At 43.2% G+C, this 15,602-nt stretch overlaps 1 protein-coding gene across 1 annotated transcript in view; it reads right to left on the bottom strand.

Moving 5' to 3' along the window:
- Positions 1-15,602, bottom strand: part of tnrc18 (trinucleotide repeat containing 18) — a 60,698-nt gene that overhangs the window by 43,983 nt on the left and 1,113 nt on the right. Inside the window, 3 exon segments of the mRNA XM_080724894.1 lie at positions 1,318-1,441; positions 1,443-1,459; positions 14,563-14,896. Of these exon segments, the coding sequence (XP_080581020.1) occupies positions 1,318-1,441; positions 1,443-1,459; positions 14,563-14,770 (349 nt within the window). The 5' untranslated portion in view covers positions 14,771-14,896.

Genomic DNA, 15,602 nt, shown 5'->3' with positions numbered 1-15,602 from the left:
GTTGCTTGTAAGCGGAGCCGGGCGATAAGAACATTCAGTTGTTGCCGCATCCCCCCAAATGTCAATATTCAATACATCTCCATCATTGTCATGTTCTTCTTAAACGTCCTTCATCATTACACAGCACAGGAACATACCGCCATGACGTGTCATGTTATACTTTAAAAGTGCAGTAAGTGATTTTGTTTTTGTTCAATTAAGTGTTAAATAGCTCTATATTCTGATAGTTATCATTGCTATAGCTTGTTTGTTCAGTAACAGAGTAGAGATGGGACGATACATGATATTATCGTTTATCGTGATAAAAAACACTCATGATAATCGTATCGTGGCGATTAAATGTATCGTGATATCATCCTCCGTCATGCACTGGGTTCAATTCACCTTTTATTTGTGCGTTGTGAGCTTGTAGATCTGCTATTTTTGGCATATGTTCTGCCACAGGATAATTTAGATATTTAGATTTCACGATAATATCGAAAATCGTGATTTCTTTGGTCACAATAATCGTGATATAACATTTTCATATCGTCCCATCCCTATAACAGAGAGATAGCATAGAGAGCTGTCTCTCCAGCTCTCTATGCAAACAGAAAATAGATATTCAGGTTGGGATAGCAATTTTATACAATCTGAAAAGAGATCTCATACAAACAAGTGAAATTGGAAGTGATGACACAAAGAAGTGAGGCGACAAAATTAGAACTGGTAAACTATAAAACTGACGCTGATAAATGGGTACGCTCTCCTTATTAGCTGAAATTGTCAACCCACCTGAAAATGTATTTTCTGTTAATTACAGAGCTGGAGGGCCCCATGTTTTTTTTTTTTGTTATCAATTATTTTTATTTTCCATAACATAAAATTAGAGACATACATATGAATAGAACAAGAAAAAGTAAAACATTGATCAAAAGAAAAATGCAATTAACAGACAAACACAAACAATAGCAAAACAAGAAAAGGAAAAGAAAACCCACCCACCCCCTTTCCCCGGACCGACACGGAATGTACAATAGTGCATGCCTGTGCTAGGCTGTTACCACTATATAGTGATTTCTTGAATCATAGCCTTAAGCTTATCTGCAATGTCCGACCACATATTAATGTTTTCTTCTTTTGCTCCGTGTAACCTTGCTATCGACTGGAGGGCCCCATGTTAATGAACAAATACTAAGCAATTATTAATATCAGAAGTTATATAATGGCTGGCTCTCTGTCTGCACAAATACTAAGCAATTATTAATATCAGAAGTTATATAATGTCTGGCTCTCTGTCTGCCGAGTCCCAGGGATGTATTGTGTATGCCAACTTACCTTCATGGGCATGTGAGGCCCAGAGCTGAGCCATCTGCAGGCTGCTGGGATTGGCTGCTCTGTAGGCAGGGTCAGAGGTCAAGTGGGATGGTCCTGGGAAACCAGACAGGAAAGGACTGGAGCCTGCTGGGGAAGGCATCACCTAGGAAACCAGAAGAAGACTATAAGGCAAGGCAACTTAACTAACTACCCACAACAAACTGCTCAATGATCGTGGCGGTGGTTTATGGATTCTTACCAGTATGTTTGTGTGTGTTGGTGTGCAGTCAGTGTGTATAAGAGTGGCGGCGGGGTGCGGCAGGGAGGGGGACGGGGGGTTGTTGCAGAGAATCGATAAGCGCTGATGTTTCCATGCTTGAGCAGTCTGTTGTAATCACATTATTCCTGAGCCATGGGTGCACTCCATTTCAACGAGCCAAACCACAGACTGACTGCTACCAGAGAGAAGGACACTCAACCTCACCACCAAGATCACCGCAACAACCGCAGTACCATGTGGTGCATTCTGAAGGGCAGCCGACTCCCAAACTACCAGTGGGGTGTTTTGTTGTGCGTCCATAAAGGAGGTCGTTTAATACTAACAGTATAACAGGAGTCTGGAGTAGGATGATAGTGACTTGCAACTACTTCATTCAAGCAAATTATGTTGTAACAGCTTGACATTTTGCTCTTATCCAGGGCTGCAGATCCAGGGCTGCAGGTGTGTGTAGTACTGTAAACCCATAACCCTTCATTTAAAAAAGGTAGACTTTGGCTGTCAGGCCACACTCTATCAGTGATTATATTACCGTCATTAATTCGATTAATTAAAATTGCCTTCCCACCATGCATCTGGGTAAAGTTGGAGCAGACAGCCAACTCTGAGATCTGTGCAGTGTTATGTTTTACACTCAACCACAATACCGCCGCGGGGGCCACTGCAGCGTCAATACGGCGAAGCCCTTTCCAAACATTTCATATCAACCGTCGCCCGCGATTGCCTCCATTGATTTTTCTTTTATTGGATTTACAGCATGAGCTGTTGTCATGTGTCTCTGAATCACTCCACTCCACACTGAATGATACGACCATCTGTAAACTTTGGACCTTTTGAACCAATTCCAGCCCTTCCAATCACACAACCCTTCCAACAGCAATGAAAACTGTTTATGTTTAGTTTAGACCAAACCCCCCCCCCCCCCCCCCCCCCCCCCCCCCCCCCACACACACACACACCAATGTCCGCTGCCATCCCAGCCCATTACTGTATGCATTGCACAGTACAGCCATTACCCTGATAAAACTAACCATGTGTGTAGGGGAAAGGGTGCTGCCCATATAGCAGAGAGGGGGGGGGGGGGGGGGGGCGTTGGGAGAGGAGTTACATATTAGTCCCATGGGACTATGAGACACATGCTGTGCTCACTGAGTTTCCCCTGCATCTAAATCAGTACATTAAAGCTACAGTCCATCATGGGCTTTGAGTGCACGCGCACACACCACACATACGTGTACGCACAGCATTTTAAATCAATAGCAAATGCACCTTTTAAATTAATCACCAACAGAGGTGTGCATGCACACAAGCTCGCAATGGTGTAGTGTGGTTTAGTCTCTGCCTGAAAATAGTGAGTAGGTGGAAAGCTTCCACACCCGGTCCTATTAGACACAGATTTATGAAAGTGTGTGTGTGTGTGTGTGTGTGTGTGTGTGTGTGTGTGTGTGTGTGTGTGTGTGTGCACCCCATGTGTGCATATTCTAAGTGTCTGCACTGCATAGCTGTGTGATCACTGACATGTGCAAACAGTTTTGTGTGTGTTCACAGTGAATGCCCTTTGAGTCAGAAGCTCAGCGGGAGATATACAGACACGTGCACCCCCTCACACACATGTGGGAAACAACCCCACATATCAGAAAACACACACACACACACACACACACACACACACACACACACACACACACACACACACACACACACACACACACACACACACACACACACACACACACACACACACACACACACACACACACACACACACACACACACACACACACACACACATCTTAAGCTTAACCTTCAGTTAGTCTACTACAGGCTAGTACTAGATAATATGTTTTTATTCAAAATGTATAACTTATGCTACATGTACGCTTAGCATCCACACTCCACTGCTTTCAAACCCCTTCTTTTGAAAATGGAGCTGAGCTGACCCTGTTTTAGTTTGAAAACTCTGGGGTTTAATGGGGAAATGCCTGGAGTGAGAATTACCAAACACGGCACCATGGAAATCATAGATACGTCCCGACTCCCGATTACACAGTCTTATTAACAATTTCATTAAAAGAATAATTTCTACAAGAGGTAGTCTGTCTGTACAAGCAAGGCAACATTTACATATAGATTTAGTTTTTTGTTAGTCATTCTTATCCTTGTATAGCTCTGCCTGCCGCCCTGTTTGATACTGGCATAGAAATCTTGCTTCATTTCATTAAACAACACCTGTAATACTATTTGAAGATTTAAAAATACAGCTTCTCCCTGAAAGCAGTCATCAAAGCATTTGATGACCCTTGGTGTCCGCTTAATTTCCCCCCCAAATCAAATTTCTGCGGCTCTAGGCATCATTCTTTTAAGGTGTTCATTGTTCTAGTATCCACTCCTGCATAGTTAAGATTTTTTTGTTTAGTAGTTAACTTTGTCTAGAGATGTTAATAATTAAACGTATAAACTGTTAACTGATAACCGATTAATAAAGATTACATTATTAACATATATATTTTTTGGTATTATAGTACATTTATTTATCCCCCTGAAGTGACGAATGAAGGCAACAGTCACGTTGCGAGGCTGCAAAATGTTTTATGATTGCTGCCCATGTTGCTGCCTTACACAAGTAACCATGGGGGAATAAAACTAAAGAACCATGCACACTTCAGGAGGTTGACAAGCTGAGACGCAACTGTGCTTTTCTTCCCGGATCTGTGCAGAGTAAGGAGGGGAGCTGTGCAAGGACGCGCTGTGATTGGCCAGTACACTTTGAGTGGCACTTTACTATTCTGTCCCTATCCGGAGGTCGCAAATCAAACGGTGCCGAGTCAACTCTAGCGACCTTCACAACGTTCGGCACGGCAACTTGCTCGCTTTAACTCACTCGGTGGTGCCTCTCGTGGCTTAAGGTCGTTTGAGACGGCGTGCCTACGCCGCGGTCAAAAAACCTATTCATGGGTTTCAAATGTAGTCCTACACCGGCCATGTTGAGGACCAACACAGGTGTTCTGATTGGTATGGAACGTTAGTTCTATACCAATCAGACAAATTCAAAGTTAACACCCGTGTTGTTCCTCAACATGGCCGTGTAGGACTACATTTGAAACCCATGAATATCAGCCAAAACGTTGTTGGCCTCTGCAGTCTGCACAGATCCAGGAGGAAACACCCGTGCGCAGCTGAGACAGCCCTGAAGGCTGTGGGATATTCATTTCAAAACTATGTAGATTGACTAGGTTCCAAGACTAGGTTCCAAGAGAAAACAGTTTTTTTTACTATAGAATTATTATCTGAATGAATCATTTAGCTTTGCATCGTTTGAATGGCTGATGCAATTCTGTACTGTGCATGATGACACTTAGCTGGACAGATCTACAGTAGTCAATTGCAACAGCAAACCAGACTCCACCGCATGTAGGAAATCTAAAGTTGTGGATGGCCTCCATAATTTACTCAAAGAGTCCTGATTGGGTTTTAATTTGGGACCCTGAGTGAATGACAGACATTCATCCTTTATCGGTTACTGACCATTATCAAGGATTGGTTAACAGTCATGTTACAAATTTCAAATTAGCATTAGCATCCCTATGATGTGATATTCATTTTCAAGCACGTTATTATGGACAGAGATAATTTCTGAAACTGTACTAAAAGCTCTTGTGGAGCATGCTAAATCGTTTTCATGTTACAACGCGGACTTAAGAATAAAACATATTAGTGTGGAGGATATGGCCGCACAGTGGCTCCACCACAAAGTGGTTCTGGGACAGCACAAGGACACAGCGCAGATCTTACATGGACAGGAACGCAAAACAATAAAGAGACATGCATTACTTGGATGTATACTTTTATAGTACCATCTATAATTCATTATGATAGAGAGACAAAGTCATGCACGCACACACAAACAACTGTTGTTGGCCTGTCTAAATGCAGCTGGCTGTCAACTATAAACCATCTGTGTGTGCATGTCGGTCCTTCATATGCTGCACAGAAGAGATTCTCATTTTATGCCCATCCGATGTCCTGTAACTGTCTCATCCTGACTTTCATTAATATCTATATTTCTGTCATACATTTCCTAATCTCCATCCCTATGGTGTTTTGTGCTAGCCTGGTACATATGACACATTTGACAAAAATGCACGATGATCCGATTTGTGTGAGTAAACCATCATTTGATTTGTGCAAGACCATGAAAAATAGCATTAGAGTAACATGTGAGTCTAGTCTGAACGATGCAATTCACTTAATTCAACATGCAGATGGAATGCAATTCAACTACCTGATGGTTGACCAAATTGACAACGTGGTCTCTACAATTTCATCAACAACTAAAAGTGAAAGTAAACAGCATTTACCCTTTGCATGCTCCATTCCACCCCTACCTATTTTGTCTGTTTTCCTTTTCTTTACTCACGTGTGCGTCTTTTACAACAATGTGTATCGAACCACATTCCCACCATAATCCTCTTCCCAATGATTGACACAGTGAGTGTGTGCGTGCGTGTGACCGTGTATGCGTACAAACTGCATACGGAACCCCCCCTCACCACCACCGCTGTCAAGACTGTTGAGGTCCTGATAGAATGTCAGCAGTTCCCATTCCTCCAGGCTAAACACCAGGGTCACACACACACACACACACACACACACACACACACACACACACACACACACACACACACACACACACACACACACACACACACACACACACACACACACACACACACACACACACACACACACACACACACACACACACACAGACACACAGTACACTATGTGGATCAATCTCTGCACCCCACATGCCCATGGGCATATTAAACATACATGTGTACACAGGAGGACAGACACACATACACACACTTGTGTGTGTGGCAGTGCACACACAAAGACTATAATTCTAAACTATACCTATCTACCCAAATAACATTTAAGACCTATACTAATGGCTGAAGGAAAGAAACCCTCATTCCCAATTCCCTCCCTGAACAAGTAAAGGGAATGAAAATAAAGAGAGGGATGGAGGGAGAGAGGAAAAAATAGGGAGGGGTAGAACGAGAGAAAATGTTTGCACTCCGTGTTCCAGAAAAAACATCCAAATGGTGGCTGGGAGGGAAACGTTCTTTTAAACGTTTTTGAATTACTCTTTCATTACCTCCTTTCTCTCTCTGCCTCTCTCCCAGCCTGCTTCCCTCCCGCCTAGTCCCCTCTCTTCCCCTTCTCACTCTTCTCAAGACAGTAATGTTGGCCATATTGGGAAAAGTGAGTTGCCAAGAGAAGCGCTCTGACTCCTGACACAATTCTGAACCTCCATTTTCACAGACTCGTACATGACAGTACCTCATCAGACAGAGAGAGAGAGAGAGAGAGAGAGAGAGAGAGAGAGAGAGAGAGAGAGAGAGAGAGAGAGAGAGAGAGAGAGACGGGGAGAGGAGACCACTGGAGAGATCCTTTTGGAGATAAACAACCACCAGCAGGCTGAAGACACCCACACAAAAATCTGTGGAATCACACAGACTCAAAGCAACAATGAACCCTCAATCAATGATCGATGAAAGCCACAAGCGCACACCGAAACAAACACACAAATCTGAATGCTTTTCTGAACATGTTGTACGATGCTCTGAAAAACTATTTCTGGTCAAAATGCATACTTACTTTCCCTGATTCTCCCTCATACAGACTTTCTGTACCCATCTGTTCTCCATCAGGGCAGGGTTAGCGCAAGGGGAATCTCTATTGATCTCTGGGTGTTATTCCCTACAGGAAGAATACGCTCAAATAGTATAACTCAGCCATGTTATCCATCTCTTCCAGAACAACTAGCTGGCGCTATGGCATCGGTAATAATTCATTCCGGCCCTTAATCAGCATGTAGGTCATACAGCCGTGTGCTCTTGCACATGAGCGTGTGTAAAGTGTAGAACATGCACGCCAAAAACTTTTTAAAGGTTCAGAGATAAAAATAGAGACGAAGATAGGAATCAGAGTTAATTAAACGCTCCAAACCCAGCTTTATTAAAGGGAAATAAAGCTGGCTTCGGAGCATTTAATTAAGTGTGCAAGTCCCATCTTCCTTCCTGGTTATGAAATGTGTGTCTAAACCATGTGTCTGTAATTTATTATGGGTGTATGACTATGTGTTTGCTTCAAACAGCGTCCATATTCCCAGAAAATGAATGGATGAGCTCAAATCAAAACACATGTTTCTAAGCTTCATTGAACTATCCAATCATCTGCCACTTCACTTTGTTCTTGATTCATGTACACCTTCTATGTGCCTTGTATGTGTGAAAGTTAGGTAATGCTTGTTTCACAGCATTGCATTACTGTGGAAATCTCCTGTGAAGATGACAGGTGTTCCTTTGACAGTTGCCGATAGCAACAAATGGGAACAAACTCATAAACAAGCAGAGACACACACTGAAATTCAGTCATGCAGACACATAAGTACACACACAGATACAATGGAATGCAAAGGCACACAGACATATACACATATGGAAAGAGAAAGACATGTATGCGGTAGGGCTATATTCCCCCACAAAAGTACAGCCTCTAAGTCTAAAACACGTGTAGGCAAAGAGGAGTTCACATTTGGCCCGTGTGAATGTGGGGTGACTTCAAATAAAGTAGTTCACTACCAAATATCTGATACCACTCAACATGCTGATGCACATACCATATTATTAGTTTGGGACTTTTTACGCTGCTTCCCACTTTCTTCACGATTGTGAAATCATCAAATAATGCAGAAATGTCACACAATGTTTTTGTTTTACATAATAAGGTACACCAATACACTTCCATACAAAACACACAGCCATAGCCTGTGTGACCTTTGCATGTTGGGGAGGCTGTTGTTTAAGGCTTGAGGGAGGGTTTTGGCAGATAAGTCAGTTAGCTAATGCACTGGGTATTTCAACATGCCATGACAAGCTCTCTTCTAGCGCGTACATGTGCGCGCACACTCAACACACACACACACACACACACACACACACACACACACACACACACACACACACACACACACACACACACACACACACACACACACACACACACACACACACACACACCACACACACACACACACACACACACACACACACACACACACACACACACAGCTGTCAAACATAAGAGGGATAGCCCCCCTTGCATGTGTGCCGTGTGTGAGTGCATAATTGTCTGTGTGTGGGTCTTATACGTTTGTCATTTATGTTGGAGTATGTGTATGTGTGTGCGCGCGTGTCATTTGTCTGTGCCTGTGACAGGTTTATTGTAGCACGGCAGCAGAGCCTTGTGCTTTCTCTTAAGGAGTCTGTTTTCCCTCCTGAAGGATTCAATTAATCTGAGAGACAACGCGTCCGTGCAGTTGCTTACGGACAGACACGCACGCGCACTCACTCCGTTCCGTGTCTTGAATATATATAAACACACACTCACCACATTAATTCAAAATGTAAACAGTTGCACACACCAAGTAGCATGGTAGACAACATGGTATGGAGCCGAGCCATGCCATGCCAAGAGTGGCCTGCCCTGCATGCTGTGCAGATTATGCTTTTTTTGTCTGTCTGTGTGAGCGTGTACTAGTATGCACTGTGTGTGTGTGTGTGTGTGTGTGTGTGTGTGTGTGTGTGTGTGTGTGTGTGTGTGTGTGTGTGTGTGTGTGTGTGTGTGTGTGTTTTGGAGAGAGGGCACGGGGGGGGGGGAGGCTACCACATTTATCAAGCCGTGTATAAACGAGTTGTGGTCAGGATAAATCTTTCTTTTTCTCTGCAGTGAGTCCCAGGGGGAAACCCCGGGCTGACTGCACTAAGCACAATCACATGCTCCCATTCCCGTTTGTCATGTACACAGTTTCACCAACTCTCTCTCTCACACACACACAAGCCTCAGCTTTTAGTAGCAAACACTACTTTCCACTTCTGGGATCACGCCCTCCTTCTCTTTCTCTCAGAGCCAAACCCTCTCCCTCCCCTTTATGCAACACTCTTCATCTTTTCACTAAAACCCATACATCCACCTCCTCCTCTCTCCGTCTCCAACAATACACCTAGATTTGCCTCTGTGTCACACCAGTAATTAGAGGACAAAACCATTCAATGTTGTTGTGCTCCCATGTTCATGTTTGAGCAGTGAAGGAATGTGTGTGTTAGCTGCATGTATGTCATCCTCCATTCTCACAGAGCAGGGACACCACGATAAAGACATTGGTGCTTTGGCAATGTAAACATGCATCGCCTGGCATTAGTACTTCTGTAGCCTACTTGTCAAGTCATTCAGCTGACTTGCATTCATGGCCTGAGCCCAAATTTAACCATCCCAAATACTACGAGCTATTGATATTAGGCTAAATCTTTCCATACCCTTTAATCTTAAAATAAGATAAGATTTCGACATACCAAATGGTAAAACTGTCATCAAGAAACTTGTTACCATTTCGAAGTCATATCTTGCCGATAAACACACAAGCTTATAGATCAGTCAAACTGAAACTACACATATTCTTTTGAAGCCTAGTCCATTTCAGCAGGTCCCACCTCTTCAATTTACAATCTAGCCATTTAGCAATCCACAGCAATTTACAGTAAGAACAAGGACAACACAAGATAATACATCAAATGCATGAAATAGTAATCTAGGCTCATAGGTAAACCGATAACCTATCATTAGTCTAACAGTAAATATGCTCCCCCAAAAATATAATAATCTGTAGTTTCTGTAATCTGTACATTGAAACTACATCATGGCATCTGTCTGCATAAGCCTGCAAGGTCCACAAGGCTAGGGCAAGTGCTACGGGCTAAGGTGCAGTCTGAAGAGGTGAGTCTTCAGATTATGGCGTTAGACTGGGAGTGAGTCTGCAGTTCTGGTCTGGGACGTGTGGAGTGTTGTCTCAGTTCTGCCAGCTTCCCTGTGTTAGCTGATTTGAGTGAGCAGGAGGGGTTGTAGGGTTAGACATGACCTTTGGGTTGCTTTTTAGGCCAACATCAGTGTTTTGTACTGTTCTGTTCTCCAAGGCGAGAATGTATTTACAACCCCCCCCCCCCCCCCCCCCCCCCTTAAAAAAACAGAACAAGGGACCAGCGTGTTTTAAATTAGTCTAAATGGTGCAAATGGATTTTAAGTTACAATGTTTTTATATAGGAAGGGGGCGTGTCTGATAAAATTAATATCAAATAGAATCAAACAACTTCAAAACTGCCTGGGGTGCACACAAAAGCATGAGTAGACGATAAAATTACCCCAAAAATGTTTGAAAGTGAAATATCCCTTTAAAGTTAACCCTCTATACTAGAGGGCTTCAACAGGGGGTCCTCAGAGTTACTACAGGGGGTCCTCCAAATCATCCAATCCTTTTTATATTAACAACTTGAACCCTAGTGTCCATATTCTGAGAACTGTAGCCAAAAATACCAGATCTACAAGCTCACAACGCCTCGAGTCACGCTGCGAGGCATTGTGAGAGGCGTTGTGAGCTTGTAGATTGGCTATTTTCGGCAAAGAGGTTTGGTGTAGAGGGGAAAAAGAGCAGACTAAGTACAGAGTGAAAGGTCAAGTCTATTAGGTAATGATGGCTCAAGTGGTTCAATATCTGAAAACACAAATTTACATGAATCCAAAATACACTGATGATTGTGCTGTCAAACAATTAAACTATATGGAATCTATGAAAAGGTTGTGGGGGTCCCTGTTTCATCTCTCTCTCAACTAAGGGGTCCTTGGCCTGAAAACGTTGAAGACCCCTGCTCTAAACATTCTACTACTCAGGAGAAAAACAGGTCATGACTTGCTGATGGAAAATACTGTTAGTCAAAATAGACCCCCCCACACGCATGCTGCAGTGTTTATAAGTGACACAACTGTCAAACTATTTACAGATCAAAAATACATTTTAAACTCATGTTTAGCTGCTGCATACATGGAATTGATTACACCCAAGTTGTGAAAATAAGGGAGATTTTCCTTGGGGAACAATTCATCACATTAAAGTCACGCTGAAATCACATTAATCTCAAGCTTGAAAAAGGGGACACTTGTGGGAAACGGTGGCACTGGCAGCTGTAAACCGAGTCAGTCTGTCAGTAAAGAGTTAAAATAGGCAATGAGAGAATGCCTCAACAAAAACGTGTATGCGTGCGTGTGTGTAGTGGGGCACCCTAGTTTCCACATGGACAACTTTTAACCTCTAGAGTTGGCTCTGTTTTTCCATCCAGTCTACACCAATTCACTTTGTATTTTGAACATACCATTTTTGGTGAATGTTCCCCCCCCAGAAAAGGGATGCTAGGGGTCAAGATCTTGATCTGTGCTTTATTGCAATTAGAGAATACCATTATGTATGTTTGCAATTACTCTGTGATAATCATGATGTGTGCTGTTGTTATTACAAGCAAGGGACTCGGATCCCATTCTGCTCAAGTAATGTAATGTGTTGGGATTTGATATTGAAGTGAGCCATAAAGCTAAATGACCTGTGTCGTACAGTGGTGTGTTTTAGTGGGTGACTGGAGAGTAGGCCATTGCGAACAGCGCATACAGGGGGAGATGAGAATCACAGAGAGGTCACTGTGTGGGCAGAATAAAAATGGATCCTGCTTTTAAGAAGTGTTTAAAAACTGCCAAACAGGGAATGGAACAACAGCTGAGGCTGTTCCACTTCCCCAACCCCTTGTTACACATCCGACTTGCTCCAGTCCACACATACATAATATACAGTACTATGCATGTTGTGAACTCTCACACACCACATGCTATGCAGTTTTCATTTTCTTTCATACTTCTATGGAGAGATCAAGAATATTGATGTCCGCACACCAATTTTGCTGTTCCCAGTATAGAGTTTACTTCGGTCTACTGGAGGAAGAGCCATCAGGCTCAAAACGTTACAGAAGGAAACTCTATACTGGGAACAGCAAAATTGGTATGCAGACTTTTTTCTTATTTATTGTTGATTACCTTTAGTCCAGCACCCAGCCAGCCTATATGGCTCTGGATGTGCATGACCTTTTTGGCTGTTTGTCAGCCTATATTTCCATCTGATGTACAACACTGCCATACAGACATAAAAACACACAAGAATGGATGCACGCCTTGAAGGGCGGGTGGGCGGACACACACACACACACACACACACACACACACACACACACACAGGGTATAAAGCCACACTTAACCTACAAACGGCAATAGCACATTAATAGTGATTCCACAAATCTGATGATTGCACCCTAAAATGTTTCCATGTTGTTTTAAAAACCACAGAATTGGCTCAAAGGCAGATCACCTGCAATAAATCCATCCATTGCCATTACTCGTTTTCCATGAAAAATGTTCTACCTTACCTGCTCTTTTATGTCCATCATTCTTATTGTCCTTGCCCTAAAATTGGACTCTACAGCTGCTTTTTATATTCTTGGGATACTGTGTATAGTCTTTTCCCAGTTTTCCATGTAACAGTTTATCAGAGTCCAAGTCTCTCTACTACTGTGCCGAATGACTAGAATTGCAGTGAACAGGCATGGTTACAATTGTGCCAAGTGAGCCCTGCTAAATTGGGATATTCACATCCGGATATAGGCCACTGCCTACCTCTTCAAGAAACTAGAGAAACAACTGCAATTGTATCTTTCTGTAGCTATGTTACTGGGTTGGGATGTGAGTAACTCTATGCGAGTGTTTGTGTCAAACTTTCCACTTTCGAAAAAAGATATAGGCTAGGCCTAGCAGACCTGAGTTTCCTCGACATACTCTGTGGTTTGAATTCAGTGTTGTTGCTCGCTATGTCTGACCACAAAATAATGTATGCAAACTTCGAAACACTGTCTTTTTTGCATAATGTTAGTTCAACTGCAAGGCTTCCATTACTGACAGCAGTACCTTGCATCATTGTACACTAGTATAAATAATGAGACAATCTGAAACAGCCCTGAAGGGGCATATAGATGTGATGTACTGTCTGGCCAGAGGACAAAAACTAAATACAAACTGAAGAGTACACAGGCAAAGCAGCAAAAGGACACATTATGGGTTGCTATAAAGGGAGTCTGGGACTGGGAATGACTAAACCTTCCCTTTATCAGCTGAACAGATCAAATCATGCACCACTTTGAGTTTAAATGCATGCTGGCAGACTTGTTCATTTGACTGCACATACACATATATCCATTTATATCTAACATAGGGAGGCACCCCCTAGCACTTGAGCAGCAATGAGGGTAATCCAACAGAACAGCACAAATGCAGGAAAAACACGATCAACCGTTTGCCAAATGTTCCAGAAGGGCGGGTTTTTACTTCAAATAGGGGTGACTTAACCACAGCCATTTGCCTTGCTCTCTACACTAACACACATTTGCACTCTCACAAGCATAGCAGCAGAGCCATTTTCCCCGATATAGTGAGGAGTGGTCTGTCTGTCTTCCCTTTAGTCACAACTTTATCACACATGCCTGCAACACACACACACACACACCCCTCTGCTTTCACAGCAGTGGCAGTGTAATGATCCATAATCCAAGACCAATTTCACTGACTTGCACTACTGCTGCAACAACACTCACTCGACGAGCCGTTCGTTCAGTGTTTGGGTATGTCTTGTCCTATGAGCACGGTAACTATGAACGTCAATGCAAACTGCCAACTCATTTTCGACCGTTGTAGAGGAAAGGTTCTGAACCCGTAAAAGTCATTAGGCATCCACATTTTCGCAGCTAACAAACAGTACAATTTTGTATACAACAGCCACTCCCCTGTAAGAATAACCAAAATAGGGGCTAGTTTCCCCAACCAACACCATAGGCTCAACCGAGGACTGCATTGCCTACTTTGGACAAGTAGCCTATGAAAACGTGCGCATTCTGCGCAGCCTTATTTAAAGTGTTAATATATCTATGTTTTAGGGCGTTGTGGCTATTGGGGCCAAGTTATATGCATTACAATATGCTAGTAGGTCAACATCTTGCACTTACCGTGGTGTGAGTGTAGGTTAATGGCCGATGGCAAGAATTTTCCGGAGTGGAGAGGCGGCGGATGACTTGAGCCTAAGTGGCCGGGCGAGGGAGGGATTCTCCCGGCTGCGGCTGCTGCTCCGAGTCGGTGAGACTCCATAGCGAGTCCTGCCAACAGTGGAGGTGGGACGTGGACGGATCGGGGAGGTCCAAAATCTCGGCCATCCATTATCCACAGGAGGGGAAGTTAGGAAAAGAAATTGTCCGTTCGGATATTCCGAAGAGCCAGTGCAGGCTATGATAATGTCTTTAGTTTTCCAAGAGATTCGGGGTCCTTTTCAGCCATCCTGCTGACCTACAAAACACCACAGGAAAGAAATCGCTTGACACACAATTTACTATAGATCAGACTAATGAGTTAATGTCGTAAACAGATGGTTTTGTAGGATTTCTGCTCTTCCCAGCGAACGTTTCGCCCATTAGCCGAGCAATGACGCAGTTCGGAAAACCACTTTAAAAACTAAATTTAGCATCGTTTCTGTCCGCAAAACACAACATGAGCTGGTCTTGGTGTCGCTTATGTTAGTCGCAGTGCAGTTTTAAACTAATTCTACAATAGCCTTGTATTTTTTGTGACGTTTAAACGGACTGCAAGCTTTCCATCCCCCACTGCATACCGACCCAGCAGCCGTTCCAGGGCTCCGCTTCTACGGGCAACAAACACACAACGTTGGCCGTTAGGTCGGCCGATCAAAATACTCTCCAGAGGAAAAATAGTCGCATATTAATAACATATTCCAGATTGCGTTTTCCGCGTAGCCCAGCTGTTTCCTAAGCCGTAAACCAGTGATGTGGGTTAAGGGCCGACTCCCTCTGTAAACCAATACACCATAAATACCTAAGGCGCATCAAATATAAATTTCAAACGGGTTAAAAATAAATAAGGTTGCAAAAGGCTGCATCATTAATCAGCAGGGTTAGTGGTGTTTTGTTGCCTACATATGCGGATTTAGTCCGCAAGTGGACACGGGTGCAGCCCATGGAAAGAAATCAAAACCCAG

Source organism: Nannobrachium achirus, assembly GCF_963921795.1.
Source record: "Nannobrachium achirus genome assembly, chromosome: 4".
NCBI classification, from domain to species: Eukaryota; Metazoa; Chordata; class Actinopteri; order Myctophiformes; family Myctophidae; genus Nannobrachium; species Nannobrachium achirus.
The sequence above is the reverse complement of the archived record's forward strand: the minus strand, read 5'-3'. Positions and strand labels throughout refer to the sequence as shown.